Source organism: Ambystoma mexicanum, chromosome 3q (assembly GCF_040938575.1).
Source record: "Ambystoma mexicanum isolate Mex_15411 chromosome 3q, UKY_AmexF1_1, whole genome shotgun sequence".
Classification (NCBI taxonomy): domain Eukaryota; kingdom Metazoa; phylum Chordata; class Amphibia; order Caudata; family Ambystomatidae; genus Ambystoma; species Ambystoma mexicanum.
In genome coordinates, this window is record NC_090926.1 from 1097616315 (window position 1) to 1097638617 (window position 22303).

At 42.9% G+C, this 22303-nt stretch overlaps 1 protein-coding gene across 1 annotated transcript in view; it reads left to right on the top strand.

Annotated features, from left to right (window-relative positions):
- LOC138447639 (ultra-long-chain fatty acid omega-hydroxylase-like) overlaps positions 1–21989 on the top strand; it is a 368008-nt gene extending 346019 nt beyond the window's left edge. Inside the window, exons 11-13 of the mRNA XM_069603846.1 lie at positions 10751–10815; positions 12863–12945; positions 19514–21989. Of these exons, the coding sequence (XP_069459947.1) occupies positions 10751–10815; positions 12863–12945; positions 19514–19688 (323 nt within the window). The 3' untranslated portion in view covers positions 19689–21989. The remainder of the gene's footprint in view (positions 1–10750; positions 10816–12862; positions 12946–19513) is intronic.
- Positions 21990–22303: the final 314 nt, after the last annotated feature.

Here is a 22303-nt window from a genome sequence, read left to right on the forward strand (position 1 = left end):
GTTGGTTCGTTTTATCTGCCAGTCTTTCTCCTCTCTTTAAATTCATGAAGCCAGACAATACATTTGTTTGCTGTTCCTCAGCTGTGAGTTGGGTACTCTGGGGAGTATGCCTGGCTTCATGAATTTCCTGGAATACTGGCACATTCTGCATCATGCACTGTCAATAGGAGTCCCTCATGCATCCATCCTTGGTTCCCTCGTGTTGACGCTTTACTCCCATCACTTGTCAACCTTTTCACTTCTGTTGGCTTATCATATGATCTATTTACTGACACTACTCTAATGTTCCTCACCTTTTCCTCCTTCACCCTTTCTATGTGTCGAGTGTCTAACCGACACCAAATTGCTCTACCATGCTTGATACTCAACTCCTCTAAAACGGAAGTGCTTTGCTTTTGTGGTGTCCAGTACTGCACATCTTGTCCCGGTTTCTATTTGTATTCTGCCAGCCTGAACCTCTTCCCATATCTTCCAGGTCATGGAATCTGGATGTGTGCTCCTTAACAGGAATCTGAAAATAAATCTGTTCATCACCTTCACTGTTATGGATGCCAAACGTCTGAAAGTTGGTCCTCATCTTGCTTTTCACTCTACTAAAGCACTCATTGTCACCATGGATATTAGTGGGCTGTGTCATTATTCAGCTCTCCTCATGGTCCTCCCTCTCTACTCCTTGGCTCATCTTAACATGCTATTAAGTAATTGTTTCCTGAAGCCGCCACAACGTCCCCACTTCACATGCCACCTTCACACAGGATGGTTATCCCTGCAAAATTACTCCCTAATTAAATTTCTTTTTGTTGTGTTTAAATCTGTCCTTGTGTCCTCAACCTGGCTGATCTACCATTGCTCACGAAGCCACTTTCTCCACTCCCAAGCTATCCTGAACAAAGCTGTCACCTGTACAACTTGTGCTATTTCCTGCTTTCACTCATTTAGCCTCCTGGCTCCACACCACAGGGACTTTCTACCCCAGCAACTCTAATAGTAAATGGCTTCAAAATTGCCCTTGGGAGAAATCTTTTATTTGAAGAGGCACACCACAATCGTATAGAGTCATAACCCGATCTTCCACCGTGACACCATACAACCTTCACCACTGAACACTAAAGAACAAGAGGATGGAGGTTAGTCCGGGCAGCTGTAGCACATGTATCTGTATAATATATCTGTACATGTTTTTCCTGTCTATCTTGTCTTATCTCCATTTATTTTCTCTAGCTCTTCCCCACCACCATCTGCTTTAAAGTGTTTACACTTAAACTGTATAAAGCACCCAGCAGTGAGACTGATGCTGCTATTAATGCTTTTTTATTTCACTAGTTGGGGTATCCGGCATTGCCTGTACCCTGATCGAGTGGTGTCTTATGTGCCCTGGAGGATGTTGTTAAATAAACCGGCGGTATGTTCGAGGCTATGATAATTAAATAAGTTGGTAGCCTCGAACAATGGGAAAATCCCATAGGGATATATTCGCAGTCGAATATAAAAAGTAATATCCACTGCCACCAGCCAAAACTCGATCAGGGGGGACGGAGATGTGCCCCCTCGACTAACAGACCCCGGGGTAATCGAATTGCCCCGACCAGTATGTCCACAATATGATGGTTTGTACTGGTTTCTGTTAATAATTTGGGACTAGTAAAGCCAATGGTGACTTTACATGCCCTGGGAGGCAGTAGTCAGTCTCAGGGTATGGAGTCTATGGTGGGGTGTCACTATGACACCCCTGTGTCACTGCACGGAGGGTGCTGTGTAACACACATAGTAAAAACACATGAGACCCTATGGAGTAAAGGACCCCATAGCCCATAAAACACATTAACAGTCAAAGGAACACCATAAATCATGTCCAAGAGTGGGAGAAAAAGAGTCTCACTCTTGGCAGGAGAAAAATACAAACTCCAGAAATCCAGCAAAGCTGCTGGGGACTCACTAGGTTAGGAAATTCAGCCTAAAGAGAGAATTCTCCCTAACACAGATTAAATTCACTGCAATTGTGTGATCTTTTTTAATTTTCACAGTTTCACAAAAGTGCAATAAGCGAAACTGCCACATTTTGTACATATATTTTCATACTCATATGCTACAGTGGCTATATCCTTATGACAATGGCTGGCATTGTTGTTTAATGTAACATGAACTTTGCTGTCAATTTTATGCAAAGATAGCCATGTGCCAATTGCGTTACAGAACAGTATTTCTTTGCCGTATTTTGTTTGCTTCCTTCAAGTGTGTGCCTGTGTTTTGTTTAGTACTAGTAGGGCAAATAAAAAACAGAACCAATCAAGAGATTTCTCCCAAAATTAAAACACAATCAGCACCTGTGATAAGCTTTGGTTATTTTTTATTTATTTATTTAATTAATGTGATACAGTCTATTTAATAAACTTTACACATATTAATAACTAAACACATATATAAACTAAACTTCAATGAACAGAATGATAACAATATAACAATATGATAAATAATGAACCATTTACACATATAAAATCAATCTAAAAGCTCAAGTTGCATGTAAAAAAAAAAAAGGAAGAAAAGTGTAAAGAAAGAGACAGTACGAATTTACACAATAACGCCCACAATGCCCACTATAATATACGGACAGAAATTCAAGGCGGTAAACTATACTTAGGTCATTTCTCATAACTACAGTACCAAGGGCACTCACAGCACAGCCGATTACCTCGTCCCAGGGCAGGGGCAGTGACTGTTTTAGGATACGAGTACTAATTTCAGATCTGAATATTCAATATTTCTTCTATCCTAGTCCAGATGTTGAAGAGAGCTAACATTACTCGCATACTCTCAGAATTCATGCAGTGATGCCAAAATAATGACGTTCCGATTGATGCTAGATTATGGGAGAACTTCCCCAGGTGACATTGGATTACATTGATCATAGTGCCACATTCTGTCAAAACATGTCTTGCTGACTCTAATACATTGCTTCCTTTACATAACCGACAAGTGCGTTGTTCCACTGGCAACTGCAATCTTCTGCCCGTGACCAACAGGATAGGCAGTTGGTCCAGCCTTAATAGAAGAATAAATCGTCGCAGTTTTTTAGAGGGGCAGAGATTGAGATACCCTTGGGGTTGCATGAATGAGTACAACCTGTATTGTACAAATGCGTAGCTTTTCAACGCGCTAAGGTGAGCGAAATTCTCTAACCAATCCCACATTTCTACCCGCTTGTCAAGTGCATTTTGAACTTGCTTAGAATATGGCCCTTCTCGCCAGGTCCATCCAATTGTAGCAAGAAGTTTTATCATCATCACAGATGGTGACTGAAGATTTTGTTTCTTGCACAATTCTTGGAAGATAGTAGTCAGGAGAGGGTTAGATGTTATGCTACGCATTTTCAAGAAGTGCCCCAATCTCCTTTTCATGACGATAGCCTTCATAGAGGGTAGACCTAATTCCAATCGAATAATTGCCATCGGAACTCCCGGGCCCAGGCCAAGTATACAGCGCCAGAATTTCCCCTCGATGATTTGAAGCCAACTAAGATCTAAGTCTAGAAGTGATTCTAGACCATAAGTCATCATAGGGATAAATACCTGAGTGTATAATTGGCGCGTACCCCAAAGCGTAAATCCTCCTTGCTTATTGGTAAAGTTGGCTATAAGAGATGTTACTTGCGCTGCTCGCATTGTAAGTGAGAGCTTAAGTGCCACATATTCACCATTAGGCTCAAAATCAATACCTAGATAGCGGTAGAGTGGGGCGTATGGGATCAAGTTATTATTCACCGTGAGGTTCACACGGGACACTCTTTTGCAGGTAAATCTCAATACCTTAGTTTTATCTAGGTTAATAATGAGACCATTGGATTCGGCATACTCCCATAATACTGTGGCTGATCTACGTAAGCCACCAATAGTATGGTCAAAGATGACCAAATCATCAGCATATGCCATAACGGTGCAGGCAGAGTCCCCGATTTTAGGGGGGCAATTACAGGCAGACGTTAGAGCAAGCGGAATATCATGCACATAAAGATTGTAAACTAGGGGGGCAGTCACACAGCCCTGTTTGACCCCCCTGTTTTGATATACCTTATTAGTCAGATGTCCCTCCTGGTCCAATTTTAACCTGACCGAGGTATTATGATGTAACAATCTGAGAAAATATAGTATGCCAACAGGGCAGCCTAGTCTATTTAATAAACTTTACACATATTAATAACTAAACACATATATAAACTAAACTTCAATGAACAGAATGATAACAATATAACAATATGATAAATAATGAACCATTTACACATATAAAATCAATCTAAAAGCTCAAGTTGCATGTAAAAAAAAAAAAGGAAGAAAAGTGTAAAGAAAGAGACAGTACGAATTTACACAATAACGCCCACAATGCCCACTATAATATACGGACAGAAATTCAAGGCGGTAAACTATACTTAGGTCATTTCTCATAACTACAGTACCAAGGGCACTCACAGCACAGCCGATTACCTCGTCCCAGGGCAGGGGCAGTGACTGTTTTAGGATACGAGTACTAATTTCAGATCTGAATATTCAATATTTCTTCTATCCTAGTCCAGATGTTGAAGAGAGCTAACATTACTCGCATACTCTCAGAATTCATGCAGTGATGCCAAAATAATGACGTTCCGATTGATGCTAGATTATGGGAGAACTTCCCCAGGTGACTTTGGATTACATTGATCATAGTGCCACATTCTGTCAAAACATGTCTTGCTGACTCTAATACATTGCTTCCTTTACACAACCGACAGGTGCGTTGTTCCACTGCCCGTGACCAACAGGATAGGCAGTTGGTCCAGCCTTAATAGAAGAATAAATCGTCGCAGTTTTTTAGAGGGGCAGAGATTGAGATACCCTTGGGGTTGCATGAATGAGTACAACCTGTATTGTACAAATGCGTAGCTTTTCAACGCGCTAAGGTGAGCGAAATTCTCTAACCAATCCCACATTTCTACCCGCTTGTCAAGTGCATTTTGAACTTGGTTAGAATATGGCCCTTCTCGCCAGGTCCATCCAATTGTAGCAAGAAGTTTTATCATCATCACAGATGGTGACTGAAGATTTTGTTTCTTGCACAATTCTTGGAAGATAGTAGTCAGGAGAGGGTTAGATGTTATGCTACGCATTTTCAAGAAGTGCCCCAATCTCCTTTTCATGACGATAGCCTTCATAGAGGGTAGACCTAATTCCAATCGAATATTTGCCATCGGAACTCCCGGGCCCAGGCCAAGTATATGACGCCAGAATTTCCCCTCGATGATTTGAAGCCAACTAAGATCTAAGTCTAGAAGTGATTCTAGACCATAAGTCATCATAGGGATAAATACCTGAGTGTATAATTGGCGCGTACCCCAAAGCGTAAATCCTCCTTGCTTATTGGTAAAGTTGGCTATAAGAGATGTTACTTGCGCTGCTCGCATTGTACGTGAGCGCTTAAGTGCCACATATTCCCCATTGGGCTCAAAATCAATACCTAGATAGCGGTAGAGTGGGGCGTATGGGATCAAGTTATTATTCACCGTGAGGTTCACACGGGACACTCTTTTGCAGGTAAATCTCAATACCTTAGTTTTATCTAGGTTAATAATGAGACCATTGGATTCGGCATACTCCCATAATACTGTGGCTGATCTACGTAAGCCACCAATAGTATGGTCAAAGATGACCAAATCGTCAGCATATGCCATAACGGTGCAGGCAGAGTCCCCGATTTTAGGGGGGCAATTACAGGCAGACGTTAGAGCAAGCGGAATATCATGCACATAAAGATTGTAAACTAGGGGGACAGTCACACAGCCCTGTTTGACCCCCCTGTTTTGATATACCTTATTAGTCAGATGTCCCTCCTGGTCCAATTTTAACCTGACCGAGGTATTATGATGTAACAATCTGAGAAAATATAGTATGCCAACAGGGCAGCCTAGTCTATTTAATAAACTTTACACATATTAATAACTAAACACATATATAAACTAAACTTCAATGAACAGAATGATAACAATATAACAATATGATAAATAATGAACCATTTACACATGTAAAATCAATCTAAAAGCTCAAGTTGCATGTAAAAAAAAAAAGGAAGAAAAGTGTAAAGAAAGAGACAGTACGAATTTACACAATAACGCCCACAATGCCCACTATAATATACGGACAGAAATTCAAGGCAGTAAACTATACTTAGGTCATTTCTCATAACTACAGTACCAAGGGCACTCACAGCACAGCCGATTACCTCGTCCCAGGGCAGGGGCAGTGACTGTTTTAGGATACGAGTACTAATTTCAGATCTGAATATTCAATATTTCTTCTATCCTAGTCCAGATGTTGAAGAGAGCTAACATTACTCGCATACTCTCAGAATTCATGCAGTGATGCCAAAATAATGACGTTCCGATTGATGCTAGATTATGGGAGAACTTCCCCAGGTGACTTTGGATTACATTGATCATAGTGCCACATTCTGTGAAAACATGTCTTGCTGACTCTAATACATTGCTTCCTTTACACAACCGACAGGTGCGTTGTTCCACTGGCAACTGCAATCTTCTGCCCGTGACCAACAGGATAGGCAGTTGGTCCAGCCTTAATAGAAGAATAAATCGTCCCAGTTTTTTAGAGGGGCAGAGATTGAGATACCCTTGGGGTTGCATGAATGAGTACAACCTGTATTGTACAAATGCGTAGCTTTTCAACGCGCTAAGGTGAGCGAAATTCTCTAACCAATCCCACATTTCTACCCGCTTGTCAAGTGCATTTTGAACTTGCTTAGAATATGGCCCTTCTCGCCAGGTCCATCCAATTGTAGCAAGAAGTTTTATCATCATCACAGATGGTGACTGAAGATTTTGTTTCTTGCACAATTCTTGGAAGATAGTAGTCAGGAGAGGGTTAGATGTTATGCTACGCATTTTCAAGAAGTGCCCCAATCTCCTTTTCATGACGATAGCCTTCATAGAGGGTAGACCTAATTCCAATCGAATAATTGCCATCGGAACTCCCGGGCCCAGGCCAAGTATACGACGCCAGAATTTCCCCTCGATGATTTGAAGCCAACTAAGATCTAAGTCTAGAAGTGATTCTAGACCATAAGTCATCATAGGGATAAATACCTGAGTGTATAATTGGCGCGTACCCCAAAGCGTAAATCCTCCTTGCTTATTGGTAAAGTTGGCTATAAGAGATGTTACTTGCGCTGCTCGCATTGTACGTGAGAGCTTAAGTGCCACATATTCACCATTGGGCTCAAAATCAATACCTAGATAGCGGTAGAGTGGGGCGTATGGGATCAAGTTATTATTCACCGTGAGGTTCACACGGGACACTCTTTTGCAGGTAAATCTCAATACCTTAGTTTTATCTAGGTTAATAATGAGACCATTGGATTCGGCATACTCCCATAATACTGTGGCTGATCTACGTAAACCACCAATAGTATGGTCAAAGATGACCAAATCATCAGCATATGCCATAACGGTGCAGGCAGAGTCCCCGATTTTAGGGGGGCAATTACGGGCAGACGTTAGAGCAAGCGGAATATCATGCACATAAAGATTGTAAACTAGGGGGGCAGTCACACAGCCCTGTTTGACCCCCCTGTTTTGATATACCTTATTAGTCAGATGTCCCTCCTGTTATTTTTTGCACTTGTATCGTTTTCGCCTTTTTGCCACTGCCTAGCCCGGGAGATTGGTGGGGGACCTAATCCCAGGTGGACATGTCCTCATGCATGTTGACCAGATCACTATCAGAACGTGTCCTCTGATCTTGAAGACATGTCCTTTGACCCTTCTATTCTGGGTACTGAAGTGGTGAAACACAAAATGAAGGCCCTACCCACCCTGAAAAGCGTGTTGAGGAGCCACAGGCATTCCTGCCACCAAGCAACATACACAGACTTTGGGACAGTCGAGGTGCTCGATCTCCGGAATGCTGGGTGCCCGGACAGTGATTGTGTCTGTTGCACCCCTTGGGTGTAAACTTAGGAGGAAGAGGGAAGTTGTCAATTATTCTGTCCACATTTCTCCAGGCAAACAGACAATTTGGACGACCATGTGCTGACTGGTTTAAAAAAAAATAAGAATGTCAATACAAAACAAAAATGCTTGTTCTGAGCTGGTTAATGAGTTCAGAAAGACACGCCATTTATCCAGGTGACAGGAAACGTGAAAACAAAGAGTGTTTGCCTCCAGCCAAGGCATAGAGCACAGAGGCATAATGTAAAAGAAGCATTCCACACATTGTTTGCTTGATGTGCGAGTATCCCCTCTAGATACCAATATTCTAGATTCCAATACCCTTTCAACCTTCGAGAGGGTCATTTACAAAAAAGAGACGAGTTTGCATACATTCCAGGAGATCTGCTGCTTTCTCCTGGACCTATATGTCTGCTCCAGATACAGATAGGTGCGAGATGCTACACACCGCTCCTAATATACAACCTCTACACAGAAACCGCGGCTAGCTTCAGAACGATGGCATCTTGTTTAAATGTATTCCTATTTATTTATGTATGTATTTATTTCTCGCAGATGCATGTATCTACTACTTTGGTCAACTAGCCATTGTACTGTGTATTGAGAATGTTTACATGATGTCTTTTTCTTATCATTGTTGAACTTAAATGAAACGATTTATACTTAGATTCCCAATACAACTGTTGAACATTAAAATATATAATTAATCTAGGTGGAATGCATTCATGCACAAATGTTGAACCAACAGCTACTCCGCTCCTTCGGGTGGTATCTCGATCGCTGCCCAAGAGTGGTTTGGGTGGGTTAGACAGAGGAGAACAATGCACTCAGGAGAGTTTTTTGTATGTGCCAGAGAATTCAGCAGAAAGAGCCCAAGCACTTCATCAGTTCAGGCCCTCTCTCTGCTGAGACTCCTGATTCACTGCTTGTAGTGAGTGGGGTCAGGCAATGGAGCGTGGGTGGATCCCTGTTGGCTGCTTCATGTGATGAATACGAATGGATCAACACGGTGTGCATACATGTCAGTATCACTATGAGAAACATGGCGGCCAACATTACAATTCAACTCTTGGGTCGTGCCTGCATTTTAGTGCGCACAAAAAAAGCTGATGCTCAGCAAGCCTCTTGACGGGAGTTCAGAGTTTCCTCTCCGGGTTATCACGCAATGCTGAAGATCTACTAGAGTCAATAGAGCAGAAGGTACCTTGTTCTGACTTTTCTCCTTGTCTTCCCTGGTTGGAATGAGGCTGTTAGGAGGTAGTCTGATCCCTAAGGGATCAGGATACTCTGAAGGACTAGACAGGAGTGACCATTTCTAAAGTCAGAGCAGGGAGCACCCAATCCGGCCGCGAGGACGAGGCATGACTAAGTCACGCCAAGCCCGATCCGTACAGCTATTTTGGGTGCAAGTGACAAGCTGCACACTCTTGGTCATTGGCTCCTTTAAAGAAGAGCTTTTTATTGACATGGCCACAGTGAAAGCAAATCTCTTCAAATATGATTGGGCAACAACTCCAGACCAGTTGGGCACATACACTTTGTATGGCAAGTGTGCTAGATTCCACACAAAAAGGGAAGAGATCCCTAAATATATTCTCATCTTCCCATGTCCAGAAATGCGGGCTATGTACCTACGCTTTTGAATCAATCAAATTCCCACGTTAGAAAGGTCTAGTAAGCGGGATCTGGTTCTGGGAAAGCAGATATGTAGGTTTTGCACACATGATTCTGCCAGGGAAACCATTACACATCTAGTAACAAATAGTCCAGCATTGGGGGTGGAAAGGAATAGACACCTTGGGGCATCAGTTGTGAGTGATGTTATGTGGTCCGGCCATAACGGGAGGACAGCGGCAGAGGCTGGTTCTTGCATTGTGTGGGTTCCTAGCCTTACTAATGAGGAACATTGAAGAGTTAAAGAACCAGCCTAAATGTGCCCCTCCGATTGTCTACTCAACATGTGATGATTGTAATGTAATTATTTGTAATGATGAAAATTGATTTTTGACTTTTCTTATGGAATATGTAAAATGGAATATGTAAAATGATGAATTGCAATTTTATTTTTCTACGTAATAGTGAAAGGTTTGTAGACTAATATATATAAAGAAATAAAATAATCTGCTCCTTCACTTACACCCACAAAATGTGTGCCAATTCTTAAAGGGCATCAACATATATACACTTCCAACGCTAATGTGTGCAAGGGGGCTGGCCCGCCATGTGTGCTGCTGCAGGTCTCCCAACACTGCACAGGCCACCATTGTGATGAGGTGATCTGCACCCTGGTTAAAGTAAAATAGCTGAAAATGGGGTCGATCCTGTGTATAACCCTCCAGGGGGATGCTGTTAACATACTGTCAGAGTAAAGAAACTAAAGGCCTGTTGTTAGCAACCAGAGCAATGTTATGCTGATGAAATAAAGGGTACAGCCATTATGCCACGTAAATAAGAGTAGAATAAAATGGCAAACATTCTACCTATTCTTTACACATACCTTGGCTCTCCCGATGTTTTGGACTACGACTTCCATGATGCTTCATCATTGATTAGGCTGGCACGGGCTGATGAATGGTGTAGTCCAAAACACCCCGAGAGCCAAAAGCTGCATACCTCTTCCTTAAAGCAACTGTACTTCATCGACACTCTTTACTTCTATTTTAGAGGCTTGAGCAGCACGTTGCTGTGCTCGTTTTGGTGCAGGAAGCAAATGTTCCTGTTTCCTAAGCATAATTTGACATTCTTATTGTGTGCTTTCTTCCCTAGGGATTCCATGTTTAATCAGCATTTATGGAACTCATCACAACCCTGCTGTCTGGCCAGAACCCGAGGTATCTCGCTTACTTCTTTAATTAGATTTCTCATAAAATCCAGCCAGGAATGATGGCTCAGGAAACGTGTTCTTAGCCATTCGCAGTCTGAGCAGCAATGTCCACGTGCAGGTGAAATAGCGGCTGTGCCCTGTGAAGTCTCCCTGACCCCTGCAGGTCAGTCCTTGGGGTGATTTACAGGAAAGGTTTCAGTGAATGTTCCAATTGGTTGCATAGGTTTAGAAAGGTGTTAACACTATAAGCTTCAAGAGGTTGGAGTCTTTGGAGATTTCTTAATTTAGCAAAGGGTCAGGTGGGATCTGGTATTGCAAAAGCTGATTCCAGAGAGATGGTGGCTCTATGGAGAAGTGCATTCATGTTCTGTAATTTGTAGAAAGGGAAGCAGAACATTTTTTTGTTGTTGATTTTGTATGGGAATTTTCCCAGCACATACAAGTGGAGGCAGTTGAAGCTAATGTGAGGCACTGGAGTTTCTATTTTTTTGTAACACTCAATAGTAGTTACTGTGCCAATCAGAGGTCGTTCAAAAATGTCTGTAGCTGGTCAGGATAGCATGTGTTTAAGCAACAAGGCAAACATTTGACAGTCTGTTTTCAGTGGGTTAGTGTCCAGTGGTCCCTGGCAGCCTTTCAGCTTCATCCTGCCGTTGAAATATAGAAGTGAAAGGAGGGTGGGGAAAGGGTGGCACACTGTGATTGTGGAAGAGGAAGAGTGGTCAGACATGAACCGTTTTGCAGGTTTGTCTTAAATAATTTTAAGGCCACTTTGCCCCATGCAGCCCTCGGCCCCATTCTGTCTGGAGGCCAGGAACTCATGTTGAAAAGTCTTCCTGTGGGTTGTGGATGCCCAGGCGGGTCTTCAGCATTAGAGCTGAAGGAAACCACCATGTCCTTGGAATGCTTTTGGAACTTGAAGGGCAAGATCAGGCTGCTGCATGGATCTACCCAGTCGCCAGCTTTGCTCATAATTCTTTGAGCTTGACAGTATGCTTCCTCTTTCAAAGCAATCATTCAAAATACTTGAGGATGTCAATGTTGTTGTTGAAAGTGTTGCAGATCAGTCGAATGGGCGTACGTTGATGTCCATCTACTGTCCCAGTTGGGGAGCATTGCCACCATCGTTTTGTGTTTGGTGGCATAGAACACCCTTGACTGGCAGGTGGCCTGGATCTCTTTTGATTGCATGAAATATTGTGCTGGGGAATAGAACGATTTTCCAGGAGTGTAGAAGGTCAAGCAGGGTAGAATTTGGACTAAGATTCAGAGATGGTCGATGAGGCCTTCTGTAGAGGTTGGGCGAGGCCATGAAGCCAGTGATGGGGATAAGATGAATAGCTTAGCCTCTGCTCTATCTAAGAGTTGACATTCCATGACATTCCATCTACACTTGTCCTAAGCATCTGCGATTCAGACTGCTGAACCATTCTTATTTTTGAGGGCATCACCCTACTCAAATCCGTTTTGACTGTCTCTATGTGTACTCTCTTTCACCACTCGTTCCCTTCTCAAAACACTCCTCATCACATGCAACAATTCTTGCAGTTCTCTGCTCTCGCTTGAAATGCTGTTCGCCTTTTATGGTATGCATTGCTCTACCTCGTGTCTTAACGCAGTTGAATCTCTGTATCTGTGGACCCCTTGGGTCACTGCTCCAGGCACTCTTGGTGCCCTCCCTTACCCAGGTGCCACTGCCCAGTTCTCACGATCCCTTTCACCTTTATTCAGACCCCTCTGTCATTTCTCTATTCTGTGTCCACCTACCTATGGCTTTCCCACGTCACTTCACTGCTGCACATACACCCCATATGTCTGTGGCGAAGGTGATACAGAGGCAAAAGGAAACCAGGTACCAGGCACTTTCCGCATCAGGGATCACTCGAGGCAAAGCATTGCAAGCTATCATTGCGATGTAGCGGGTTACTTCTGAGGTTCCCTTCCACCAGTCATTAGTTTATTTTCCTCACTCTGCAGTAGACCTCGGGTTGACATCTTGTAAGTATTTGATCCAGCTGAATGCTATGTTTTTTGTTATTTCTTTTCTTCTCTAGGTGTACAACCCATATCGCTTTGATCCCGTGACCTCCAAGGAAAGATCTCCCCATGCCTTTGTGCCTTTCTCATCAGGACCAAGGTAAATGTTGAATGTCACAGAATGTAACACTTGCAATCAAGGGGTTTGGAAAATGGGAAATTGTGAAGACTTGAATTCAACACATTTGTCAGGGAACCTGCAACCTGTGGCTCTCCAGACGTGTTGGACTATGTCTCCCATGATCACGCGACATTGAGCATGCTGGCTGGGTCTGATGGGAGTTGTTGTCCAAAACACCTGGAGAGCTAGGGGTTGTGGGTCCATGACATATGACATAAGAGGGGCATGCACTTTTCTCTCCTAGTGCCCGTCATGTGCTTGAGACTGGCTGTAGCATGACAGTCTTTACGTTTGGCATGGGAGTTTGAGGAGTGGACACAGGTGGAGTATTCACGAAAGGAATAACAGTTCAATAGGAAATATCACTTAATTGAACACTGGCTACAAACATATCAAATGAAAAATATACATCATAAGATTACCAATCCCAATCCTGTGCCCACAAGTCAGCTCATTGCTCTCCACTTCCCTTATACCAATTAGCCCATGACCTCTAATCATGTATTTTGCCACCTAATTCCTCCATAGAGGGAACTGGCCCATCGTGACATGCAGGGGCAACTTCTCCAATGCACATAGGCTCTGCATCCTGCATTTCTATAGGTTGCTTTATTTTAATGCTGCATTTCTTCAATATTTGCACTGGATATTAAAATAAGAAAAGCCTCCGATCCTATTGGTCACTTGATGACGTAGAAGAGACTGAAAAGCAGTATTTATTTATTTATTTATTTATTTATTTATTTATGTATGTGTATTTGTGGAGCGCATTACAGCCCGCAGGCATTGAGGCGATATAACAGTGCTTACCAAGGCTTGATTATGGGTTACAGAGAAGCCACCCATCGTAGATAGACTTAGTGCATGGTACAGTGCATGGTAAACGGTTACAAAAAGACTTAGAGCAAGGTACAGTGCATGGTACGTGGTTACAGATATACAGACGGGGGGGACATCAAGTTACTAAGAGGATTAGGTGAGACCAGACTCGTTCATATAAAGAGACTAGTTTTGATGGCCTTGCGGAAGGCCACATGGGAGTCAATTGTCCTGATGTGAAGAGGGAGGGCGTTTCAGTGGGTGGCTGCCAGTGTTGGGAAACTGGTGCCACTGGCACAGGCTTTGCGTGTCCTGGGAACAGTTATCTTGTTGGAGTAGGGCGTTCTAGATGGCCTGGAGGCAGGGGGTTTGGAGATCCTTTGGATGAGGTAGGGTGGGGGGGGCCTGGCTGTGAAGACACTTGTGTGTAAGGGCAAGGGTTTTAAAAATGATCCTCTCTTTGACTGGTAGCCAGTGGACCTGTCTTCTAAGCTCTGAGATGTGATCCCTACGCGAGAGTCCAGTGGCGGTCCTACTAGGAGGACATTACAATAGTAAAGTCTGGATCCAATGATAGCCCAGGCAATGGTGAGGCAGTTTTGTTGGGACAAGAAGGGTCTCACTGTATTGATACGTTTTGAGTGATATGCTGAGGTTGACGCTAGGGCGTTAACCTGTCTGTTCATGGATAAATTAGGTTCCAAGTACACACCCAAGGTTTTAATCGATTGTGATACGGCAATGGGGATGTCATTGATGGTGAAGGAGGAGTATTATTGGCCTAACTTGCTTAAGTTGGATGGGGAGCCAATCAACAGAAGTTCAGTTTTCTCGCTGTTGATACATAGCCAGTTTTCTGCCATCCAGGATTGGATTGTAAAATAGATGGAGTTGAGAATGTTCGAGTCGGAAACGTAATCACCCGAGAGGGGGTTGAGCACCTGGGTGTCGTCAGCATAGTTCGTATATGAGATCCCCAAGGCTCCAGGATTTTGAACAATGGCCTCGTGAAGAGGTTGTAGAGGGTGGGAGCAATGCATGAGCCCTGTGGGACCCCACATTTGATTGTGCTGGGGTTGGCACAGGAGTAGTCGGAGAAGACCTTCATTGCTCTGCCTTGCAGGAACAAAGTTATCCAGTTACAGACATTGGTGGAGATGTTTGCTGCAGTGGAGAGATGATGGCAGAGGGTCTTATGATCTACCAAATCAAATGCAGCAGAGAGGTCTAGGAGCAGAAGGAGCGAAGGTTTGCCTGCATCTCTGAGGTCATCCATCTGGTTCTTTAGGTCAAGGAGGGCTGTTTCAGTGCCGTGATGTGGCCTGAACCCTGATTGCTGTAGTCCAAGAAGATGGTTGCCTTCAAGGAATTTCTGAACTTGCAGGTAGGCTGCTTTGTCAAGGATTTTTAGTAGGAAGGGGGTAGTGGTAATATGCCTTTAGTTTCCTGGGATAGTTGGATCCAAGGAGGGTTTTTTAAGGAGCGGATGAACCCATGCTTCCTTTCCTTTAGTCCCATAGGAACATGACCAGACCGGAAGGAGGCGTTAATAAATGCAGTGATGATGGGGGCTAATGAGGGTCCACAGTCCTTAATGACCTGTGCCGGGCAAGCATCCCCTTAACAGTTCGATGGTTTATTAGAGCGGAGCAGTGCGATGACTTCCGATTCATTCATTTCTTTAAAGTCGAACAAAGGGGAGCAACTGGAGTCGGTTGTTGGTGGTGGGCTACTTTGATTCTTGGCTATTAGGTTGGTGAGTGCCCGTTGATGGGAGAGGATTTTGCCCTGCAGTGTGTCAAGCTTATTCAGCATGGCAGACTGGATTATATTACACCACACTTTATCCTTGAGGAGGGAAGGAGGGTGGGTGGTAGGTGTCTCCAGCTCTCTGAAGATGGAGAAGATTTCTCTTGTTCCTGATTGAGCATTAGCTATCTTGGTGTTGAAGGATGAGGCTTTTGTGTTGGTGATGGCGGTCTTGTATCGTTTAGATAAGACTTTGAATGCAGCGTTGGTAGTTTCAGTGGACTTATTAGTCCAGGTGGTGAGAGCAGCCCTTTTTTTGGCGCGTAGCTGCAGGAGTTCCTGTGTGAACCATGCATTAGTATGCTTCACTTTAGTTATCATATAGCACGCTGCAGGACTTTTTTCCAGGTTCTTTTCCCCCCTTAGACTACAGAAAATGAAAGGGATAAGGGTAGCAACCATTCCAAAAATGGAATGAAAAAACGAAAATGTTAAAATAGGAAAATACAAATTCCAGAAAACTCATAATCTCGCAATTCAAAATACAGAAAAATAACAGGATCAGATTTTAAAATATACGCTCAGAAAGCTGCATGAAATTGAAAGAATGGCAAAGCAGGCAGGAACCAGATTGCCACATAGGGGCTAGTTTAGGCTATTGGGAATGTGGGGAGTTACCCTACTTTTAAGTAGAAATTCATTTAAAGCTGGAGTTCTGAAAGGCTAGAGGTAACCAAGGCAAGAGTTTGGTTTCGAGAATCAACAAAAAAAGCTTATGTTAAATGCTCTAAGTACTCACTGTTAATTAATTTCGATTATTAGGTGGTTCTGTTTGTCAAAACTATTTGCATGGAAAATGAAGATAGAGATATGAGATGTAAGGAGGGGCACACATCGTGTGGATGTTATGCATTTTTACTACCTATAACTTCCCTTAGTCATACTATTCCCTATGGCAAACCCCACCCACTTCTTGCCACACACCCCTGGGCTCACTTGAGCTAGCTATGTGCCTTTAAAGGGATGCTAGCGTTATTTCCTTTCACCTGAAAGGAAGTGGCTTAACTGCAGCTATGAACCAACTCCTGGTGTAATAAAAATGTTTTACCAAGTGTGCCTTAAGCCAGTTGATTTATATGCAGCTAGTGTGTCCTTGCATCTCATTATCATTATTACTGTTAGGGTATTTATGGAGAGCGGACCCACCATTGTCAGGCAATGGAGTGCTTTACAAGTCATAGGGGGAGCTAACAACAGCTGAAGGGTAAGGTGGGCAATTTGCAGAAAGGGATCTACAAGCAACCAGGGGAGGATATAGTGGGGAGCAGATTGACGAATCACACATTAGGTGGGAAGTGGGTGGGTGTGGCCCCAAGTGTTCTTTTCATTGTTCCTTGTACTAAATTACTCCTGCTATTTTGCCCCTTCTATTTGCTTTAGTTAGGCATTTCCCAGGCACTACCAACATATGCCCACATGCTAACAACATTTTCCAGCTGGTTGCCTGGTAGTTCCATTATGGCAGTGCTGAGAAAATATTGATCCCAAGTCTGCCAAAATCGTGGGCTTTGCTAGTCCTTGTGTGTTTATTGTATTGTAATCTACTCTCAAAGAGAGTCATTCAGTTCTCTGATATACAAGGTTTTTTGTTAGTAGACTTTCACCATATTAGTTTATTTTTAGACTTTCAAGAGTTTGTGGAAGGAGAAGACTGGCACACAGGTGGCATTGTTATGGTTATAAACTTTTATTTGGTGAAAAGAAAGGAGGGAAAACCTAACTATCCCCAACACTAAGAGGTGTTTCCCGGCCTCAACTAAACAATACAGATTCTGCCAGGAAGTCGCTTTAAATTTTATAGTCCACCGTCCTTTGGCAAAAGCCTGTTTCCATCCGTTACACTTTTAACTCAATTGAAAAAGGTTGTCAGGTTTTGAAGAATGGCTTCTTCTGTAGAGCAGACCACTTTGCCAGTAGTCTGAACGGGCTATTTCCTGAGGGAATGACTCCCTTCCAAAGGTTGCAGTCCTTCTCAAAGGCAGAGGTTCCGGATTGAAGGTCTCATTTCCAAATTAAAGCAAATTTGATACTCAAAATCTTGGTACCAAGAGAATGACTCCTTTCCCTTGGTCTTTCCCAGGCTTTTCACAATATTTACAAATACCATGGGGAATGACTCTCTTTCTCTAGCCTCTCTTAGGCTTCTTATAATGCCAAGAGAATGACTCCCTTCTATTGGCCTTTGTCACAATAATCGCAAACCTTAGCACAATGTTCCCAAGTACCAGGGGGCATGACTCTCTTCCCGTGGCCTCTCTCAGGCTTCTTGGAATGTCAAAAGAATGACTCACTTCTCTTGGCCTTAGCAATCTTCACAAACTTCATCACAAAGTCAGGAGGGGTTATGCTTCTTCCCCTGACCGTTCTCAGTTCACAATGCCAGGGCATATGCTCTGCTTCCCCTGGCCTTTATTTTACAGCCCACCTGGTTCACTACTCTGCCAGGTACTGTAACTGTGAATATGACTTGGGTTACTCTTCAGAGAAGGGTTAGGGTCCCAGACGCATGAGATTTTCTCTTCTCTATGTTGCAGATCAGGTTTACTATCCTGCCAGGTACTGTGACTATGAAGATGGGTTTGGAGGCAGTTTGTTATCTGTTGCGGGTCATCCTCTCCACGCATCATGGTTCCCACTAACCGTTCCAGCTACCCAGCCCTCGCCAGTTTTCTTAACTGCGACCTTTCAGTTTTAAATGGGTTTCTCTTTTCCACTCAGGCTTCTCATGGTCTCTCCACGAACCGCCTTGTCCTCGTTACATTCCTCTGCTCCTGGACAGTGTGCTTCCAGCTCTCCACGCACACCAGCTCTCATTGTCAGCTGGCTGTCCTGCCCTATGCTTTCTTTTCTGCTCGGACCGTAGTGGAGTTACCAGAGACGCCTCTGCCGGTGGCCAAGTATGTCAGCCTCTGCACTCCTGGTGTGCTCCTTGCTTCAGGCTGCGTTCAAAGTTCCCGGCTCCTCCAGGAAGGATCTGGCAGGTTGTAAAGTCCTTTTCCCTTTTTCTCCTCAGTGTGTACTTGTTTGTTTCACATTGTCTGGACTACTCATGTTCATTCTGCGGGGCACTCCATATTTCTCTGTGCCTCCTCCTCATCTGATTATTGATTCTCAAATGGGTTTCTTGCATTCTTCTTCGTCCCAGTTTCAGTAGCTACTTCACAGAGGTGATCCCTACTCTTACTTGTCCCAGTACTTTCTATATAGACCATGTCATCTACCGTACAGAGATATATGGAAGTGTGTAGCATTATGGGACTCTCTATAGGGTAGGAGGATGAGGGAGGTGTTGTTCTGTGTGTACCATGTTCTTCCCAGACAGTTGTCCCAATTCCCATAGGGGGATCACTCCCCATGAGATCCACCCACTGAGTACCTCCCCCAGGGGGACTATTGGGTAATGGCCTCATCTCCCTGGCCTCATGGGAAGGGGCTCCCACTAGGGGAGGAAGGACGGCATCCAAGGATTTGTCACAATTCCATATTCCATTCCAAATTAGATCCAGAGCCACAACTGATCCTGATATCATACTATTCATGGAATAGACAATAAGATAGGTGGCAACTGCATGGGGGAGTAAGGGATGTGCAGTAATGTGAACTTTGTGATCACAATGGTAGGTGACTCAACATAATTGATGTTCTCGAGAAATTGGATACATTATGAATCTGTGAGGTTCCTTCAGTGATGCTTATTATCACATGCTGCTGGTGGTTTGGGCATGGAATGCTATTAATCTATATAGTAATATTTACAGGTCACATTTTAGCTTGAGTTGTGTGCACTCATTCAACTGTTGGAGAATTCTCTCAGCGTAAGGGTTGTTCTAATGAAATACAGATAAGTGGCAAGTGCAGACATTTCATGGCAAGAAATATAGCTCAGCTGACTAATCCTCTTCCATTTTGAATTTTGAAGGAACTGTATTGGACAGAACTTTGCAATGTCAGAGATTAAGGTTGTCCTGGCCCTTACACTGCTTCGTTTCAAGGTGATGCCAGATTCGACGAGGACGGTCCGAAGGTCACCAGAACTGATACTACGGGCTGAAAATGGGCTCTGGCTCAAGCTAGAACCTTTGCAACAAAGGTGATCTTGGAATGACAAAGAACCACTGGTTGTTCTGCTCAGCATCTTCCTGCTTTCCCCAAATAAGTATCAATTGCACTCAAAAAGAAAACATGAGTCAGACTGCGAGTGTGAGTGTTTAAGTGTTGACTGTTGTGTGTGAGTTCAAGTGTATGTGTGTGAGAGAGATATTTTACATTTTGCATAGCATGTGCTGCAGTTAATCTCATTCTGCAGCATTATAGCTAACCCACGTTTAATGTAACTCAGTAAACAAATACAACAAGACAAAAAGGCATACACCTTTCTTATATTTCCATGATATCTATATTCAATTGTGAAATGTGTCTGTTCAATTTCATTAACTTCAAGAAGGTGTGTGTGGGGGGAGGAATGAAGGACTCTGATGATCTGGACATAGTGCAGGGCTCACTAATAACACATGAATTTACACCACGCATTACATAATTTATATATTGTGTTTTGAAGACTGCAGCAATCAAGTGTCCAGTAAACCAGACATTAATTGGTGCATTTATCTCTAATCCATTCATTCAGGTATGTCCAGGTTGTGGAGGCGTTTCAAAGTCAGAGCCAATTTCTGTCAATTTGTAGATTAAGCTCACCAAACAACAGCACGCAGCCCACCAGACATGTGAAAGACACCCTGTGGCTGCCAATACATGCCTATAAATGCAGTAGGTGAGAAATATCGTAAAATTGAATTGGGTCATCATGTTCCTCTCCAAAACAATTTTTCGGAGATCTGTGGGCATCCAGAATGAGACCTAAAGTGTAGCCTTACACAGACAGATGTGAGAACAACTATTCACATGGAGTCTCAGATTTGTAAAGGACTCTCACATCTGTCCATTCTCTGAAATCGTATAGCCTTTAATGAAGTTTCACATAAGGGAGTGAGGATTGTTCTTAAAAAGAACTCTTCAATCATAACCTTCAATAACCTTTGAAGCATTGCCTTTCATGAAGACGTTTTAAAATATTTGGGTCATACCCAGACCATATAGTGGCTTCCACATTCATTAATATTGTTCCTACCAATTGGAAAGATACTCAAGAATGAAATCAATTGAGATTTGGGTCAGGCAAATAATTTTTTGTTGAGGAGTTTGCCAATACAGCTCTACATGGATTGTTACCTAGATGTGGCCAGTCCGTATGGTAGAGTAAGTCAAATCATTCACGCTTTTATTAGCCTAGCAGCCAGGCAGGTCTACTAAGAGATTCAATAGGACAATTTCAAGGCTGGTTACCCATATAATACATCAAACCAGGCAGTGCACACATCCTCTGTGAGAGCTGATAAAAAAAAAGTCTTCAAAAGGTCTCCTTGTCTTTCCTGTTGAAGAATCTCCTGTTGAAGTGAATATTTGTTCCCGTTATTTATATTATGGAAACAGACAACATCCCTGTCTTTTAGCTCCTTTCTAGCCATCAGCTTGAACCATTTAGTGGTCTGTGGATATGAATAATATGAACTTAAACCTTGTTGGAGGTCATTCATCTGATGGCGGAGCATTAGGAGATAGCTGAAATGGTTCTAAGTTGGAAGCCATGCTTCTTACCACTTACTGGACGCAGTTTGTCCTGGGCCACTTCTAGTTGAAATGGCAAGAAGGTCCCATGAAATACATGGGTATCCTGTTGACTCCCAAACTGAGACAAATATGGTATATTATTGAGAGGGAGGTGGCTAAGTGTTTCATCATGTATACATGTACGGTGATGTGATCATAAAAGGAATGGTACTCTTTTCCATTCTGGGTTATATGTTTCCTGTTCTTCCCCTCTTTTTCTCCAAAGTAGATCCATGCTTTGTGTTGCTTCGATGTAAAAACAACAGGCCCCGGATTCGAATGAAAACTTTAAATGGACCAGGGTTGTGAAAAATAAATGTATACTTTTTATTGTATTAGAGAGACACATTTTCTAGCCTTTCAGCATTTGCTATAGTTTCCAGGTCATATCGTATTTGCACCATTGAGGCATGATTTGGAAGACACCATTGCTTTGCTGCATCATTTTATCTCACCATAATCCTCTGCAGAGTTCAGTCCCCCAAGACTGTCTGACTGATATTAAGGGAAGTCATCAGCTCTATGAACAGCCTGCTTATCATCGGTGTTAATCATTTAATCATTTAGTTATTTGCTGAGATCTCTAGAACCTCTATTATAAGGCAATGCCATTTATTTGCTTGTTAAATCATTGCAATGTTGGCCTGCAGCTTCTTTTTATTTGGGGGATGGCAACATGCTGTGGGATTGACTATAGCCTCCAATAAAACTGATCTAACTACCAGTAAGAGGGCATTAATAGTGTTGTATGTTTTGAATCCACATTTATGAACCACCAATGGACAGTGGTATGCCTTTTGGTAGTGCTAGGATGAAACCCTTCTAAAAAAAGAAGTCTATTACGAACACAGTTTTAAAATCCTCTAGTATGCACGTGGCCTGTCAATATCATTGTGTCTTCCAATGTGTCTTACATTGTTTATTTAATAAATGAAAAGGGTTTTTAGTAGATTCTTTACCACAATAATGATATTTTCATGTATAGAGGATGTTTTCACAGAGTGCTGTTTTGCAATACGATTTCTTACACTTAATAGACAAT